The following is a 15,368-nucleotide window of genomic DNA, read 5'->3' as shown; positions in this document are numbered from 1 at the left end:
TATTATAACTATAAATCTCTAAGATTATAATAAAAGTTTGCATTATAAATGCTTATTACAGTAATAACAAAATCATTTTTTTTAAATAGAAATATTTAATACATAATAAAACCTAAATCTTAAGTCTAACTAACAAACTCTTGATATGACATTTAAAAAAATCTTTACAAAATTGCAATAATTATACGTTTAAGACAACAAAATACAATATTTTATTTTATAAAAACATTTGTTATTACTTTTAATGTATATTATTTTACACATTAGTACTTTTTATAATTGACTAAATGACGATATAATTATTAATAATCAATTATTATAACAATTTTTAAAGATTTACTTGATATTACTAAATAAACTAATGTTAATACAAACAATGCAATGTTAATCTGATTAAACTGTAATATACTGTAACTAAATTGCAATTTACTATTATGAATTGATTTACACTTATTGATTATTTTACTGTAATAGATAAAATTATTAGTACATTAGTACATTATTACATTAGTAAAATTGTGAAAACGTACTGATATAATAAATAAACTATTATAATTATTATATATATATACCGGTATATCAATATACTGTATATAAATTTCACGGATTTGATGATAAATACTATGAAATAAATAAAATATTAAATTTTTGTTACAAATATGTTTGTATTATCCGTAAATTTATAAATACAGTAATTATATCTACACAATAATTCAATTACAAAAATAATTTATCAATGTCATTTTATTAAATAATACTGCATATTTCATATTAAAAATTTTAAATAAATTAAATTGTTTAGTATTGTGTTGTACTAATCAATATTTACAATATCTTTTTTGATTTAATATAAATTATAGTGGATATCCTTGATAAGTACTTAAACACTTATTTTTTATAATTGAATTTATTATTGAATACTATTGATATATAACGAATTATCAATTCATTATTGAGTTTCATTTATTTTTAATGTACTTTTAAAAATAATTTTAGTGAATACAAATCACTAAATTCAAAACACTTTTACAATAAATAAACTAAAGTATTAAAACTTATCAATAAATCAATGTCACTCTCATATGATTTCACGGGAAAAGTAGTTTTAGTGACCGGTTCGAGCTCAGGCATCGGTGCCACTACTGTTGTACTGTTTGCCAAAGCGGGTGCTAATGTAGTGGTCACCGGACGAAACGCGGAAAATGTGTCACAAGTGGCCAAACAATGTGAAGAAATATCAATAAAAAGACTGAAACCGCTTCAAGTTGTGGCTGATGTCAGCCAAGAGAGTGAATGCAAAAAACTGTTGGATTTAACGATTAAGACTTTTGGAAAGTTAGATGTATTGGTCAACAACGCCGGCGGCGGTATATTAAGTCATATAATTGATGACAATTATATCTCATCGTATAAAAGTGTTTTTGCATCAAATCTCGATTCAATCATTTATTTGACGCACTATTCAGTACCATATTTGGAGAAAACCAAAGGAAATATCATTAATATTTCGAGCATTAGGTCCATACAAACGGTTAGTTTGAATATTATAAAAATCAGTTATTTTATTGTATTGTAGTATACAATAGTATAGTATTATAATGTATGAATCATTTATGATTAAAATAATATTGTTTTATAATCAATAGTATTATTTATTATTTAATATACAATAAAATATAATTAATTTTAATTTAAATATATATTAATAGCTATTATTGTTTAATTATATTAAAGAATCCGAAATTATCGGCTTATTGTATGTCAAAAGCGGCTATCGATATGTTCACCAAATGTATGGCCGCAGAACTCGGCTCTAAAGGAATTCGCGTTAATTCAATAAAGTATATTATTATTATATAACAATAAATATCAATTATTTTTTAATTAATTATATCTATAGTCCGGGTCCCATACGTACTGGTGCTCTCGTTAAAGCTGGCCTAACACAAGAACAGTCGGATGCAATTTGGGACAAACACGGAGAGTTAACTGCAGTCGGCATATGTGGTGAGAGTCATGATATTGGACACACTGTCATGTTCTTGGCTTCGGCTGATTCACGATTTATTTCTGGTAGTATTTGTTTTGTCGACGGCGGATGGCTGGCCAACAATGCTAACTTGTCTATTGAATAAAATACCCATTAATGTTTAGGGTAATATCCGATTCCCTCCCTCGTTTTATTATTCCAAAAATTTCTTATGTTCCCAGTGCTCACTGGGAATTCCTATGGAATCTACCACTCTATTAAACTATATAAACAACACATTATAATGTCAGAAAAACAAATATTATATTAAAATTTATTTTAAGTTGTATTGATAAATAGTTTCACTAAATTTATTGAATTAATTTTTTGTTGTTGAATAATTTAATATTTCTGCAAAATATTTAAGTTTTGGTAGTATTGGTAATATTGTAAAATATATTTTCCATTTCTAAACGATCAAAGGAGGAAAATAAATTATTTTCATTATTTTCTGGGAAAATTGGAGGAATTTTTTTAGAGAACTTCTCTCCCTTGGAATGTTCATCGAACTTCTATTAATATTTACTAATATAAAATTTGTCATTTTTGTTATAAATAAAATATCAATATATGATGTAGTATACAGTAGTATAAATAAAATTATATTAATTGTAATTTTATAAAACTAAATACTAAAATAATTTTATTTTTTAAAAAGTTGTCGAAAAAATAAAATGTTTTATTTTTAAAATCTAAATATCACTATTAAATATTTAATATTATTCATTATTAGATTAAAAAAATACAATAAATTTTTATCACAGATTATAATGACAAAAATATATCATTATTATTATTATTGTATATTATGTATAAAATTTTAAATACTGATCTAATTATACGATATTGTGATAAAATACAAAAAAAGTTTTTATTCTTAAAAGATTATTAAAAAAAAATTGTAACAATTAATATAACTTTTAATCTATCTAGAGTACCCATTATCAAATAATAACTTTATGTTTTAAGTAAATACTTAATATATTATCATCAATATTAAATGTCAAATAATCAAAATACTTTATATTCTACTTATACAAATTAAAGTAGATTATCAAAAGTTAAATTAAATAAATTAATATTATTTTTAATTTTTTAATTATACAATATCAAATATTAAAGTTATTACTAATCAAAAATAAAATAATTTAATTCAATCTATTGTATAACTACTTATAGTTTTTTTTCTTAAAAAATAGTAATATTTTTATTCAAAATAGAAGTTTTATATTTAATACATTAACTACTTATAGTAAACGCAATGTCAACCTTAATATATCTGATAATATTTATAACATTAACTGAATTTGCAATTTTATGGCCAAATCATGACATATCAACATTGAAATTGTTGCAAATAGTGAACAGACACGGAGACAGAACACCCACATTCTTTACACCCAACGATCCTTACGGAGACTCCAAGTATTGGCCGGAAGGTGTCGGCGAACTGACTACAAAAGGTAAGTATCGGATGTATAAAACGGGACAATTTATACGACAAGAATATAGCAATTATTTGGGCGATAAATACTCGCCCCGAGAGGTATACGCCAGAAGTTCAGTAGTTGATAGATGTTTGGAAAGTCTATCTACTCTATTGGCCGGCGCTTATCCACCAAAACAACTTCAATGGCAATGGAATAACGGAACCGATGCACCGTTAGGTCATTTGTGGCAACCGATACCTATACAGACATTTATGCCAAATGAAGAAGATGTAGTTTGTTGTGTAAGTTTTAATGATATAAATAAATCCATTTAAATATTTTATTTATTAAATAGTATTTTACAGTTAAAATATTGTCCGATTGTTGACATAGAAAGAGCTAAAATATTGAACCGAACGGATATAACTGAGAAAATGATTAAATATAAGGAGTTATATCAAAATATGAGTAAAATTACGAATACAACGGTTAACACTACTATTTTAGCCGCAATTATCAGTGACTCTCTCCGACTGGAAATGGATCGCAACCTTATATGGAATAAGCTATGGACTGAGGAACAGGAAAGACAAATAGCCGACCAATTATTAAACTCGGTATTAGTAGTTGTGCCGCATATTTGGGAAACACCTAACATTAAAAAGTTTACTGCCGGTGGTCTCATCAAAGAGTTGAACACAAATTTTAATAGTGTATTAAATAATACAAATTCTAGAAAAATATACGTGTATTCAACTCATGATACACAAGTACTTGCGCTCATGTATGCTATGGGTATAGCTAACGATCTTATGGTACCCTTTGGTGCGACCCTTCTCTTTGAATTACATCAAAACCCCAAAAGTCAAGACTATTTTGTGAAAGTTTTCTACAGAAATCAAACTAATATCGACACTGAAATGCCGTATCCATTGAAATGGCGGGACTGTCATCATATGACTGACTGTCCATTTAATGATTACATTAATTTTAGTGATAAATATATATTTAATGATTTCGATAAAGAATGTAAACAAGCAATTGATTATTTTCAATGAATTGTAAAAATATTGGTTCTGTTTTTTAAACTTTATAATAAATTTATATATTAAGTAACATTTTTTAATAAAATTTTTATTAGATAAATGTTTTTAATCTATTAACTATTTATAAATTTAATAATATTAGTTTTATAACAGATACATTTGTAAATACTGTATATTGTAAATATATAGTAAATATATAGTAAATATACAGTATTAATATAATATAATTAATATACAAAACAAATATATAATAAAATTTATATTTAAATGAATAACATTTATAGCAAAATTTTGTTATTATATGATCGAAAGTTATAAATATATTTTGTAAAAAATAACAAAGTGATTAAAAATGGCATTGTAAAATTGTTTAAATATAAAGTATATAATTTGCTGTAATATTGTAAAAATTATTATACAATTGAAATATTATATATATTAATAGCTTACAGGCTTATACTGTAACTATTTACATACTTTTGAATTTTATGTTTTAATTTAATTTACTTTTAAAGTTTATAAGTGCAATAGTTTTAGCTAAATTAAATTCAAGTACAAATTACATTTTTAAATGCAAAATCATTATTAAATAGCATTTTTAAAATTAATTTCATTAAACTAACAATAATAATATAAAATAATCAAAAATAAAATATAACATTGAGATAATACTTGTATAATATTAATAAAAGATACTTTAGTTCAAGAATATGTTTTTTATATCAATATATTAATATATAACATATATTATATTTAATATAATAATTGTAAATATTATTGAATTACTAATAAAAATTGTCTTAATAGTATGCTATCAAATCTAATATATGTATTGATTGTAACATTTTTGTCAACATCGGATTCAACACCTTTTTGGCCAAATCATGATATATCGACATTGAAATTATTGCAAATAGTGCACAGACATGGAGACAGAACACCCACATGGTTTACACCTAACGATCCTTACAAATATCTAAAGTATTGGCCCGAAGGTATCGGCGCACTGACCACAAAAGGCAAATATCGGATGTATAAAACGGGACAATTTATACGACAAGAATATAGTAATTATTTTGGCGATAAATACTCGCCTCGAGAGGTATTTCATTAGGAGGAAGTTCATTAGAAAACAGATGTGTGGAAAGTCTGTCCACTTTATTGGCCGGCGCTTATCCACCGAAAACACCGCAATGGCAATGGAATAACGGAACCGATGCACCGTTAGGTCATTTGTGGCAACCGATACCCATACAGACATTTATGCCTATGAAAGATGATATCGTTTTATTTGTAAGTTTAATAATATTATCTTATAATAATAATCACAATAACATAATAGCAAACTTATAACCACTTATTAAACTTATAGCAAAAATATTGTCCGGTAGTAAACAAAGAAAGATCTAAAATATTGATGCGATCGGACATTGTTAACAAATTGACTAAATATCAAGATTTATACAATTATTTAAGTAATACATTAAACGTTTCGTTTAAAAATGTGCTAAAAGTATCTGCATTTGAAATCTTTCCGTTGAGTAAAACATATGTTATTAGCGATACTCTTCACTTGGAAGTCGAACGCAACTTAATTTGGGATCAGTTATGGAGTCGACGACAACAAAGTTATATTACAAAACAGTTATTGGACTCATTTCTGTCAGTTTTACCACATTTATGGGAAACAACTAATATAAAAAAGTTTACCGCCGGTGGTCTCATCAAAGAGTTGAACACAAACTTTAATAGTGTATTGAAAAATATAAATAATAAAAAAGTTTATATTTATTCAACACATGAATTACAATTGTGGTCTCTTATGTATGCTATGGGTATAGCTAACGATCTTATGGTACCCTTTGGTGCGACCCTTCTCTTTGAATTACATCAAAACCCCAAAAGTCAAGACTATTTTGTGAAAGTTTTCTACAGAAATCAAACTAATATCGACACTGAAATGCCGTATCCATTGAAATGGCGGGACTGTCATCATATGACTGACTGTCCATTTAACGATTACATTAATTTTAGTGATAAATATTTATACAAAGATTATGACAAAGAGTGTAAATAAATTGATAATAAGTTGAAACTATTGCTAAATATTTTATTATTTAATAAAATGTTATTTTTTTAAACAATTACTTTATTACATTAAGTTATTTTTATGGCAACTTTAAATCATTATAATATCAATAATTATATTTCTTTAATGATTTTAATAATATTAATTTAATAATTATTAATAATTTTTTTATAATTGATTGCATTCTTTATCAAAGTCTTCGTAAAGAAAAGGCTTTGTTGTGTCAAAATACTTGTCGAGCGGACAGTCGGTAACTCCCATACAGTTAGTCCATTGCAACTGATGTGGCATTTCTTTGCCAATAGTGGTCTCGTTTTGATAAAATATTTTCACAAAATATCCTTTCAATGGATCAGTTGAGTAGTTGTGTCGATGCAATTCAAAGATAAGCGCTGAACCAAATGGTGGCAATTGATCATTAAATATATCCATTGCCTGCATATAGGCATTCATAGTAATGTCATGCGTGCCATAAACATATAGTTTCTTATTGTTTGTGTTATTTAAAGCGTTTTCAAAATTGTTGTTCAACTCTTTGATCAAACCTCCGGCTCTCAAACGTTTGAGAACATGACTATCAAATTCATACCTATATTTCATGAGATGTGATAAATACAATTGTTGTACAATTTTTTGCTCTTCCTCGTGAGTCCAATAATGGTCCCAATAATAATTGTGATCCATCTCTATGTCAAGTGTGCCGTGAATACCACCGGCTGTTACTATATTATCGATTGTAGTATTTGTTATATTACCGACCAAATCATACAATTGACGATTATTTGCAACAAACTCTTGAATTATAGTATTATTCATAACACGTTTTGACTCTCGTTCAGCCAAAGGGCAGCTTTTAATCTAATTATTTAATGTAATTAATGTTATAATTTACACCAAAAAAAAATCTTTAAAGCAATACAGTTGTTAAATTAAACACTGTATTTAATCACTAATTAATTATTATAATAATTATATAATTTAATTTACATACAGTATGGAGCACGAGGTCATCAATGTGTGGCATAAATGTCTCGATGGGAAACGGTTGCCAACTTTGTCCCAGTTTAGCATCGGATCCATTATTCCATTGCCATTGCTTTGTCATCGGCGGATAAGCACCGGCCAGAAAATTTGACACACTTTCTATACAACGATCCGATAGAGCACTTCTGGCGTATACCTCTCGGGGCGAGTATTGATCGCCAAAATAGTCGCCATACTCTTGGCGTATGAATTGACCGAATTTATACAACCGATACTTACCTTTTGTGGTCAGTTCACCGATACCTTCAATCCAATACTTGACATCATTGAAGGGATCGTTTTGTGAAAAACTAGTCGGAGACCTATCCCCGTGTCTGTGAACTATTTGTAATAATTTTAATGTTGATATGTCATGATTTGGCCACCGATTGGACGCTTTACTTAATATTATAACAATTGCTAATAAATAAAACTGTAATATTAATGATAGTAATTTCATAGTTATTTATTAAATGTGTTATATATATATATATATATTTTTAAAAGTAACAAATATTAATTTGATTAAATATGTTTGCATTAGCTTATAAAGGTTTTTATATGACATTTAAAAATTGATTTGATAAAATTATTTATCGATAAATTGTACTCAAAGTTTATATTATTATATAAAAATATGTTATTAATAAAAAAAAGATTATATTGATTATATTAATATAATATCAATTAAAACGTATTGTAAAAGATAAAAAATAATAATTTTACTAAAATAAAAAATTAGAACTATTAGATTTTTTTATATTAATAAGGTTACATTAATTTTAATTAATATTTTATTTAATAAAATAAATATTATTCATTAGTACAGTATAACAGTATTTATAAGTTATTTTATAACTATTCATAAATTTTATAATTTTTGTGAACTTTAAATTTTTTTCTATTAATTATTTACTTTATATAAATTAAAACATAATTAACTCAAATAAAATGATTAATTAGTAAAAACATAATATTGATTATAAGTAGAGCATAACTATATACTTGTTTGTATGAATGAGAGTTAGGTATAGCACATTCAGTATCAAAAGCACCTGGATCATATAATAATTGTGTCGTTGAATTAAAGTATTGTTTGATTGGACAGTCATATTGATTATTACAATTTGTTAATGTCATCGGATATATAACACCAGTATTAATATCGGTTGAATTTTGTATATAAACCCTAACAAAATTATTGCCATTACTCTCGTGTAGTTCAAAGAGTAGGGCGCAACCAAATGGCGGGTTATTCCAGTTAAATATGTTTAGGGCAGCCATTATGGCACCAATATTTTCTCCATGTGTTGAATAGATATATAACTTAAATTCATTAGACTTGTTGACACCTTTTTCAAAATTAAGATTTAACTCCCGAACCAAACCGCCGGCTCTCAGTCGCTGTAGTATAGGACTGTCCCAATCGTATCGATATCCCATAACACCACTCATTGACAATTGATTAACATAATTGGTCTGATTTTCCAATGTTTTGAATGCCGGCCATACCTTTCCATTTTCGGTCTCAATCTGTAGAGTATCGAATAGATCCACAGCTTTGTAGATGTTATCAATGGGTTCGCCGGCTATTTGTGTTAATGTATGATATAATTGAATGTTTTGTTTTTCAAAATCCTTAATCGGTGTCGAATTGTATATACGATTTGTCTCCTGGTCTGCAATGGGACAGTTGGTGTACTGTAACAAACATTAGTTTTTTTGTATTAAATAAAAAAATCTTTCATAATATTAATAGATTTGTTACCCCTTCGAGCACAATGTCCCGTGACTTAGGAATAAAAGTTTCAATGGGAAAGGGCTGCCATAAATGACCCAAATTGTTATCGGCGTCCCACTGCCAGTCCTTTTGCGTGGGCGGGTCAAACCCAGCTAACATCGCCGATACGCTTTCAATGCACCGGTGCGATGATGAACTTCTAACATAGAGCTTATGGACATTGATTTCCGGACCCAGGAATGAGTCGTACTCTTTACGATAGTATTGACCTAATCTATACATACGAGTCTTGCCTTTACTGGTTAGCTCACCGAAACCATTTGGCCAGTCGTTTAGATTATGAAACGGGTCATTCTTTTTCCAATAATTTGGTGCCCTATCTCCGTGTCGGTGCACTATTTGAACCAATTTTAGTGTCGATAAGTCGTGATCTGTGGCTAAACATATTGTCATCAATGAAAATGTTATAATAAGTAAGATATTCATAATTATTAATTAATTATTTAAAACTATATCAAAATAAAGTTTTTTTTATAATAAAATAGTAACTTTTAACTGATAATATTGTTTTTACTTTGTATTAGTTAGCGCATAATCACTAATTTTATATATTTGTTTATTAAGTGATAAGTGACACCTAATGAGAGCTGTTAAGACATCAATCAATAGCTCATCTCAAGTGTCGACCCCAGTAGTCAATAAGGAGTTTCATTTTTATGGATCTCCTATAAAGATCCCCATGTTTTTTATTGATTTAAAATGATTTTTATCAAACCTTCAAGTTATTATTATTATAAAAATTAACCTTATTGGAAAATAAATATTAAAAACTATATGACATGACAACAAAATTAAATTAATAAAACATTAGTTTGTAATACTATATAATAAATAAAATGATGTCAATTATGCACAGTAGGAGTCAAGTTTTGAATATCAATTTTTGAAGCATTTATTTATTAAATAATTGATTAAAATAAGTGCATTAAAAGACCAATGGGTTGAACGACAAAAATATATACTGAAAAAAGATTATTAGTTTTGATAATAATCATAACAAGAGTCTAAAAATACTTTTAATTATGGATCTTATTCTATGTTTAGAATAGGTTTAAAAATATATAAATAGTGGGAAAATAGTGGGAAAGTATCATAAAAATATATTAACTAATAATTTAAAAACATTTTGATTATAAAAATCATTATGATATTCAAAATGAACTTAATTTTCTTAAACATCTGTCTATTTGTTGAATATTTGTCATTAAGTGAGGCATCGATTCAGTGGCCAAATCACGACATTTCAACACTCAAACTGTTGCAAGTGATCCATAAACACGGGGAACGATCACCTATGAGTTGGACACCCAATGATCCCTATCATGACATCAAGTATTGGCCGGAAGGCTTGGGTGAGTTGACTGCCAAAGGCAAGTATCAGATGTATAAAATCGGACAATTTATACGCAACGAGTATAAGACATATTTCGGAGACAACATATCGCCGCGGGATGTCTACGCCCGAAGTGCCGCTTCAAGTCGTAGCTCTGAGAGCTGTTCGGCATTATTAGCCGGTGCTTTCCCACCGACACAACAACAATGGCAATGGGATGTCGGCAATGATACCCAATTAGCTCATGTTTGGCAACCCATTGCCATCGAAACATTTCTTCCCGAGAAAGATGATTTGGTCTGCAATGAGGTATTAATTTTTAATATAATTTATTCCACATTTAAATTAAATTATTATATAAATCAAATAAAGTTTCAATGGTATAATAATATCTGATGAAATATAATTAAAAAAAACATTCAGATTTTACTCAATTGAAGCTTTAGTTGAATAAGGATTTTATTGCATCAAAATTGAAATAAAAAATAACTGAAATATATATAATTAATATATATTATAATAATAAATGTATTTTTCAGGCGAGACATTGTAAGGCCGTAAACGACGAAACGACCCGTATTTACAGTCAGTCAGTGGTCAAGGAATTTGAGGCTAAATATAAGGATTTATACGATAAACTAACAAAAGGTGTCGGATCTAAAATAGACGACATTTGGTCTGCATTTGACTTATACGACACACTCAGTGCTGAATTGGATAACAATTACTTCTGGGATAAGACATGGACTAAGAATGAAGAAACAGATTTTGTCAAACAATTGTATTACTCGGCACTAAACGGTCAGAAATGGGATTATGACAGTCCAATCATTAAACAGTTAAGAACCGGTGGATTAGTCAATGAAACTAATGGTAACTTTCAGAAAGTGGTCGACAATAAAAACACCAAAAAAATCTATATATACTCGACATATGGCGCACACGTCAGCGCTCTGATGCAGGCATTGAATGTCTTCGACGACGTTATACCACCAAATGGTGCGACACTTCTGTTTGAATTACACACAAAAGACAAGTCATCCGATTATTTCGTGAGAATCTTCTATCTGAACTCGGGTTCACCACAACCGGGAACTCCCGTTCCTTTGATTTTTAAGGACTGCAATAACCAAACCGATTGTAAACTTGAAAAATACTTTCAATCAAACCAACACTTACTATTCAAAGAGTCCCAATTTGACACACTTTGCAAAAATTAAAAATAGTTTCAGTTTTTTTTATTGAATCTATTTCTACGATAATTGTGATTAAAAATATTTGACAGAAAATCCATAGATTAGTTTTATTTAATAAAATTAAAATCAAAGAATTTAATTATTTAAATGTATTTTATTTATTTTATGTAAATAAATACAAATAAAATTATCTATAATTTAAAGCATTCAATTAGATGTAATTATTAAATATTAATAAAATGTTAATTTTTAAATATTGATATAAAAATATTTAATTTACAGAATAATGTAAGTTGCAGTATAGTGCCAGTAAAGTGGTTAGTTTGGGTGAATGAGACGGTAGAAAATGTTTGTGTGGGTTGGGAGGTGTTTGGGTCAAATAAKTTTTCTACTATCTGTTTATAATTTAAGCCTAAAATTTTTCCAATTTTCCTAAGTTTTATATACTGTATAACTTGAAACTCTAGATAACATAGATGTCGGCAGTGGTCTTGAATTAATACTTTTAATATTATTGGCAATAATTTTATGTCAATCTTTAATATACAGTATTAGACATAAACAATATGTTTAATTGATAGTAATTTATTGTATTATAYATTTAGTATACATATTATTTATTAGATAATATGTATTAAAGGTGTAAAACAGGATYTTGGTCTTGTACAGGACAGGACAGGACAGGACAGGACAGGACAGGACAGGACAGGACAGGACAGGACAGGACAGGACAGGATAAGACGGGTTTTTAAATGAACAGTATAGGACAGGCTGAACAAGATTTATGTTAGACAGTAACCGGACGGGAAAAAAGACGAAAATAATTWACTTTATTTATGTCTATAAAAACACTCGAATTAAAATATTATATATAATACATATTTATTTTCTGATATACTTTGTATAATATTATAAAATTATTATATATTTTAATATTAAGTACAATAATCTGAGTGTATGTTATATATTATAAACATTGATATGATTTAACAGGTCTTGCAAGACGGGACAAAACGGGACAAAACGACTTTTTTGTTTATAATACAGGACAGGATTTTCGGCTCAACTGATATCACTAATATATACAGTATTGTATGAATATTTATTTTAAGTTATTAGATATTTATATATTTTTATTAGATTTATGCAATTAAATATTAATATTAAAGTTTAGTATAATAATATTAATGTATTTAATTAATATTATTTGTTATTTACTGGCAATTTTGGTACAGTATTACAAAAATACAGTAAATTCATGTTATTATTATTGAATACATTGGAAATAATTAATGATATACAATATTAAATAAATATATCCAATTGAATAAAATTAATTTTTATAACAGTTTCATGAMACTAATTATTAATACAGTATTAAAGCATAAATTTATAGAAAGCTATAATARAAATAATTACGAAACATAATAAAAATTAATAATARAATTATTATTTTTATATTCATTTTAATAAAAATGTTATTAAAATTGTTTGAATCACTTATTAAAAAAAGATGTTTATCAAAGCAAATACTCTCACAAAACATATAACTAAAAATTGATTAAATATAAAACAGTATTCAATAATGTTTAATATTTGTTATCAATAACCTTTGATTGTTTAATATTAATCCATAAYTTTATCAAAATAATTATCGATAAAAATATCGTATATAAAACTAATCGCATATTAATACCTGACATCTAATTTATAATAGGGTTTGAAATAAATGTGATACAAATAATTGCTAAACATTTGTATTGAAAAATGAAAACAATTGCAATATGTTTAGTGATTGTCTGTTTTGTGACCGCAGAGAACGGGAACAAGAAATGGCCAAATCATGACATTTCTACACTAAAACTGTTGCAATTAGTTCACAGACACGCAGATAGAAGTCCGCTATCGTTTGCACCGAAAGATCCTTATAAAGATATAACTAAATACTGGGGACAGGGATTTGGAGAGTTGACTAATAAAGGCAAATATCGTATGTATAAATGGGGACAATGGATCAGAGAGGAATATAATGACTACTTCGGCGATAAATACTCGCCCCGAGAGGTATACGTCAGAAGTTCATTAACTGAGAGATGTATTGAGAGTACATCCAGTTTATTAGCCGGTGCTTATCCACCCAACCAAAAGGCCTGGCAGTGGAATATTGGATCGGATGCACCACTCGGTAATGTTTGGCAACCATTTCCTATCGAAACTTTTATGCCACACAGCGCTGACTTAGTTTGCAATGAGGTATATAATAATTATACTTARATTATCTAATTATTATAAATTAATTGAAATATAAACTATTTATTAAAGGAAAAACACTGTCCTATAGTTGATAAAGAAAGAAGTAAAATATATGAGAGAACTGAAGTCAAACAGTTTGTTGAGAAAAACAAGGAATTGTATAGAAATGTTAGTCAGGCCACGGGTTGGTCCATAAAAGATATCGGTAGTGCTTCCGCAGCTCACGATGAACTGTATATTGAATACGATGTCAACTATGTCTGGAATAAGACGTGGACTAAGGATGAAGAAAAACGTTATATCAGTCAACTGCTTCAGTCACATGCTATGCAGTATCAGTTGGATTGGGACAGTCCTATCATTAAACGACTCAGAGGTGGTGGTCTCGTCAAAGAATTGAATAACAATTTCCAGAAAGTCATGGATAATAAAAATAATAAAAAATTATACATCTATTCCACTCACGACAGTGTTTTGGGTGCCGTTATGAACGCACTAAACATATGGACCGGCGGACAGATACCAACATTTGGTTCAACCATTTTGTTTGAATTACATCAGAAAAACGATACCAAAGATTATTTTGTAAGAGTATTATATCAGAATCAGACCGGTTTTAATACAGACCCACCACATCACCTGCAATGGGGTGACTGTAAGTCACAATATGACTGTCCATACAATGACTACATTGAGTCCACTAAACATTTACATTATAGTGACTTCGATCATGAATGCAAACAATCAATAGATATTATTGAATAAAAATTAATTAATTAGAGAAATATTATTATAAAAATAATAAAATTATTATTTCTAAAACAAATATTGTAATAAATATTACTTTTCTATTTTAGAATTTTAATTAGTGTTTTATTAATAATTTTTAAAAATATACTTAAATAAATGAAAACATTGAAAATAATAAGTTATATTATTTATTAAAATATAATCAATCATTGTTATTGATAATGATTAATCATCAAACTGTTCATATAAAAAATATATAATTGCTATTTGTCAAAAAATTATCAAAAAGGATATACAGTTATACTAATAATATACAATTTTATCACTAATTCTTAATTTATATCATTAATATACACAATTTGTATTATAAAGAAATATTCCCATTAAAAATCATTAAATAAAATAGCAAATAAATTCA

The 15,368-nt window shown here is 27.4% G+C and overlaps 4 protein-coding genes across 4 annotated transcripts; 3 read left to right on the top strand and 1 right to left on the bottom strand.

Moving 5' to 3' along the window:
- The first annotated feature begins 960 nt into the window (after positions 1-960).
- Positions 961-2,378, top strand: LOC128952156 (3-oxoacyl-[acyl-carrier-protein] reductase FabG-like). Its single transcript, XM_054297500.1, has 3 exons — positions 961-1,531; positions 1,735-1,841; positions 1,901-2,378. Exons 1-3 carry the CDS (start codon positions 1,070-1,072, stop codon positions 2,133-2,135), a joined length of 804 nt encoding a protein of 267 aa, XP_054153475.1. The 5' UTR covers positions 961-1,069; the 3' UTR covers positions 2,136-2,378.
- Positions 2,379-6,762: 4,384 nt separating this feature from the next.
- LOC128966494 (uncharacterized) lies at positions 6,763-9,811 on the bottom strand. Its single transcript, XM_054313342.1, has 4 exons — positions 9,386-9,811; positions 8,616-9,318; positions 7,586-8,037; positions 6,763-7,452 (listed from the first exon to the last, which is right to left on the bottom strand). The coding sequence occupies exons 1-4, from the start codon at positions 9,809-9,811 to the stop codon at positions 6,763-6,765; spliced, it is 2,271 nt and encodes a 756-aa protein (XP_054169317.1).
- Positions 9,812-9,998: 187 nt separating this feature from the next.
- Positions 9,999-11,971, top strand: LOC128966493 (prostatic acid phosphatase-like). Its single transcript, XM_054313341.1, has 3 exons — positions 9,999-10,099; positions 10,628-11,060; positions 11,291-11,971. Exons 1-3 carry the CDS (start codon positions 9,999-10,001, stop codon positions 11,969-11,971), a joined length of 1,215 nt encoding a protein of 404 aa, XP_054169316.1.
- Positions 11,972-13,619: 1,648 nt separating this feature from the next.
- LOC128952030 (prostatic acid phosphatase-like) lies at positions 13,620-14,995 on the top strand. The gene is made up of 2 exons (XM_054297353.1): positions 13,620-14,200; positions 14,270-14,995. The coding sequence occupies exons 1-2, from the start codon at positions 13,715-13,717 to the stop codon at positions 14,963-14,965; spliced, it is 1,182 nt and encodes a 393-aa protein (XP_054153328.1). The 5' UTR covers positions 13,620-13,714; the 3' UTR covers positions 14,966-14,995.
- Positions 14,996-15,368: the final 373 nt, after the last annotated feature.

This window comes from Oppia nitens, unplaced genomic scaffold (assembly GCF_028296485.1).
Source record: "Oppia nitens isolate AA-2021 unplaced genomic scaffold, nextdenovo-longstitch-racon4-pilon3 scaffold1_pilon_pilon_pilon, whole genome shotgun sequence".
Classification (NCBI taxonomy): Eukaryota; Metazoa; Arthropoda; class Arachnida; order Sarcoptiformes; family Oppiidae; genus Oppia; species Oppia nitens.
This window is presented reverse-complemented; position numbering and strand designations above follow the sequence as displayed.

Coding starts and splice junctions, on each gene's coding strand:
- LOC128952156 (XM_054297500.1), top strand. CDS start 1,070: ATGTCACTCTCATATGATTTCACGGGAAAAGTAGTTTTAGTGACCGGT. Junction 1,532..1,734: donor GCATTAGGTCCATACAAACG/GTTAGTTTGAAT, acceptor ATTATATTAAAG/AATCCGAAATTATCGGCTTA. Junction 1,842..1,900: donor ATTCGCGTTAATTCAATAAA/GTATATTATTAT, acceptor TTATATCTATAG/TCCGGGTCCCATACGTACTG.
- LOC128966493 (XM_054313341.1), top strand. CDS start 9,999: ATGAGAGCTGTTAAGACATCAATCAATAGCTCATCTCAAGTGTCGACC. Junction 10,100..10,627: donor TCTCCTATAAAGATCCCCAT/GTTTTTTATTGA, acceptor TTTGTCATTAAG/TGAGGCATCGATTCAGTGGC. Junction 11,061..11,290: donor ATGATTTGGTCTGCAATGAG/GTATTAATTTTT, acceptor TGTATTTTTCAG/GCGAGACATTGTAAGGCCGT.
- LOC128966494 (XM_054313342.1), bottom strand. CDS start 9,811: ATGACAATATGTTTAGCCACAGATCACGACTTATCGACACTAAAATTG. Junction 9,319..9,385: donor GGGACATTGTGCTCGAAGGG/GTAACAAATCTA, acceptor TGTTTGTTACAG/TACACCAACTGTCCCATTGC. Junction 7,453..7,585: donor ATGACCTCGTGCTCCATACT/GTATGTAAATTA, acceptor TTAAATAATTAG/ATTAAAAGCTGCCCTTTGGC.
- LOC128952030 (XM_054297353.1), top strand. CDS start 13,715: ATGAAAACAATTGCAATATGTTTAGTGATTGTCTGTTTTGTGACCGCA. Junction 14,201..14,269: donor CTGACTTAGTTTGCAATGAG/GTATATAATAAT, acceptor TATTTATTAAAG/GAAAAACACTGTCCTATAGT.